Raw genomic sequence first — 2,944 nt, forward strand, 5'->3', positions numbered from 1 at the left:
AGGTACATCTAGATATGTATTAGTCCAATTATAGATAATAACTTGTCATGTAATCATTGATTGATCCGATTTGAAAAACTTACATGTCATAAATTTGGAGAAATAAAACAAAAAAGCTTCATCCAAAAGCGACTAGTAGTAGAAGTACAAGTAGTTAAGCAACCCAATAATACAAAACAAGTGAGAAAACGATCACTTAGTTCAGACGAAAATCCAAAAAAAAAAAAAAAAAAAAAAAAAAAAAAAACACAATTGTCTTGTATGTTTATTGCCGACTTTATCTATAATGTGACAATAATTTGAGCTTCAATTTTTATACATTACACAAATTAAATGCAACAGATTATATTAGTGTATGTACAAGTACAACACGTCAACATATGTATTGATTTTGATGTATACATTCTCAAATTTTGCATTAATATAAAAAGCAAGGTCCCCAATAATATAATGTGAACACATTGACCTTTCATAATCCTAATAATATGAACATATTTTTTTTGCATAAATAGCATATTCGGATTATTAACCAACGGATATTCTTCCTTATTTGTAATTATAATTATCATCCTACCATAATCACTCATTCACTCTGTCTACATATATAAACTTAAGATAGTTGTACATTATTCACTATCATACAGCTAGAATTATTACTTTGACGGAACTCGATTTGCAATAATAATCCTCGCCCCCAAGAAAAAAAAAGAGAAATTAAACATGAAAGCCATTTACTACACTTTGGCTGTACAATTTCTGTTTGTAGTCTCAGCATTTTCTCAAGATTTTGATTTCTTTTACTTTGTTCAACAGGTAAATATAATTAATTGCTAGTTTTTTCAATTTATTATTAATTTGATTTTTGGTTATAAAGAGGTTAATAATTTGTATTGATGATGGTTTTGTAGTGGCCTGGATCATACTGTGATACAGAGAAGAGTTGCTGCTATCCAAGTACAGGAAAACCAGAAGCAGATTTTGGAATTCATGGACTTTGGCCTAATTATAATGATGGTTCTTACCCTTCTAGCTGTGATCCTAGCAGCCAATTCGATCAATCTCAGGTACGTACGATTGTGTTCGATGTGTACGTAAATCGTGTAAAGGTTATTTACGATGAGTTACTCGTGTAGTCGTGTTACTTTAAATATAACAAGTCCGAGGGGTGGAATTGGGGGTGGCTGAAAGAATTATGGCATGTTTCTAAACCCGAGGGGTGGGACCGTGGATGATGATAATTTCTTTAACGAATAATTTTTATTTAAATCAGTAAACAATAGTGACACGTTTAAAAAAAAAAAAAAAAAGTTAACTCTAAATATAGAGTTTATTGTAAGTATTGCGATTGTTAATAAAATGTCTGATAAGTTAATTGAAGGTATGGTTTTAAAAACAGGTATCAAGTCTATTGAAGAGAATGAGAACAGAATGGCCGACATTGGCATGTCCAAGTGGTGATGGATTGAAATTTTGGTCACATGAATGGGAAAAGCATGGGACTTGTTCTACCCTTGGACAACATGACTACTTCCAAACTGCTCTTGACCTCAAAAATCAAGCTAATCTTCTTCAATCACTTACAAGTGCAGGTAACTTTTTTTTACTATTAACTTTTGCTATATTACAATATTTGTTGCTTTTTCTTACATTTTAGGCCTTTCATTTACTTTTTTGGGAGTAATAAATGATGACAAATTATTAATGATAATTTAAAATAAGTTGTACGTGAATACTTTTTGACTTACATCAACTAAACGGAGTGATTACATAACATAATTCCGTAACTTATTAAGAAAAACTAATCCTAATACTATTAGTATTAATTAGTTAAAAAAAAAACAAAAAAAAAAAAACTTGAGATAAACCTTCAATGTTCATGTCCTTTTGTAATGAAATATGATGCATTTTTCAAGCATTTACTTAATTTTGAAGAAAATTCAATAATTTTCCTCCAAAAAAAAAAAAATAAAAAAAACAAAAAATCTCATGATGAATAATTATTCCTATAATTCTTGTCAAAAAAAAAATTATTCCTATAATTATTAGGATACGATAATTAATGAGGATTATTTCCTTTGACTTTTTTTTTTTTTTTGCAATCATATGAGATAATTTATGATTGTTTAAATAATAAATTCCCTTATAGTATAAAATCAACCTAATTTAAAGGCTATTATCAAGAAGATGATATCTCTTCCATAATTAACACATTGAAAATCTTTATGATTATTTATGAGATTTTATCTTCAACACTTAAGCATAATAATACTTTCTTTGTTTTTATTAATCGTTAGTACAATTTTAACTCCAAGTACGTATTTACGTAGCATAATTTTATTTATTTTTTAATTTAAATAATGTTTTTTCTATTTTCCATGTAGGAATTGAGCCAAATGGAAACTCGTACACATTAGAAAGCATAAAGGATGCAATCAAACAAGGTGTTGGATTTACTCCATTTGTGGAGTGCAATGATGATACATCTGGCAATAGTCAACTCTACCAAATTTACCTTTGCGTTGACAATTCTGCATCTAACCTTATTGAGTGTCCTACTTTCCCTCATGGCAAATGTGGTTCTCAAATTGAATTTCCATCCTTTTGATTTTGTAATCAAGTTAATCATTTAGGGCATCAAAATACCTTTGATGTTTGTTACAAATGTTTGTACTATCATTTTCTCGAATAAGAATTCTTAATTTCTTATACTTGTATTTTGTTTGTAATGATAGTTTTTAATATCTTATGGTGTGATTTCACATTTTCAAGTTAATAATGAATCTACCTAAAAGAGGACTAAATGAATACACGGAATAAGTTATATCTAATCACCTATTACGATCCATACTCAGAAGATAAGTGGAAACAATTATGGATACAAGACTACACATAAATAAAATATTAAACGATGGATCATATCCTACGCATGAGCCATGTTAACATT

At 28.6% G+C, this 2,944-nt stretch overlaps 1 protein-coding gene across 1 annotated transcript; it reads left to right on the forward strand.

The window, feature by feature from the left end:
* Positions 1 to 505: 505 nt before the first annotated feature.
* On the forward strand, positions 506 to 2,708 carry LOC110706317 (ribonuclease 1-like). Its single transcript, XM_021884218.1, has 4 exons — positions 506 to 813; positions 909 to 1,064; positions 1,397 to 1,589; positions 2,382 to 2,708. The coding sequence occupies exons 1-4, from the start codon at positions 721 to 723 to the stop codon at positions 2,603 to 2,605; spliced, it is 666 nt and encodes a 221-aa protein (XP_021739910.1). The 5' UTR covers positions 506 to 720; the 3' UTR covers positions 2,606 to 2,708.
* The last annotated feature ends 236 nt before the right edge of the window (positions 2,709 to 2,944 follow it).

Source organism: Chenopodium quinoa, unplaced genomic scaffold (genome assembly GCF_001683475.1).
Source record: "Chenopodium quinoa cultivar QQ74 unplaced genomic scaffold, ASM168347v1, whole genome shotgun sequence".
Lineage (NCBI taxonomy): Eukaryota > Viridiplantae > Streptophyta > Magnoliopsida > Caryophyllales > Amaranthaceae > Chenopodium > Chenopodium quinoa.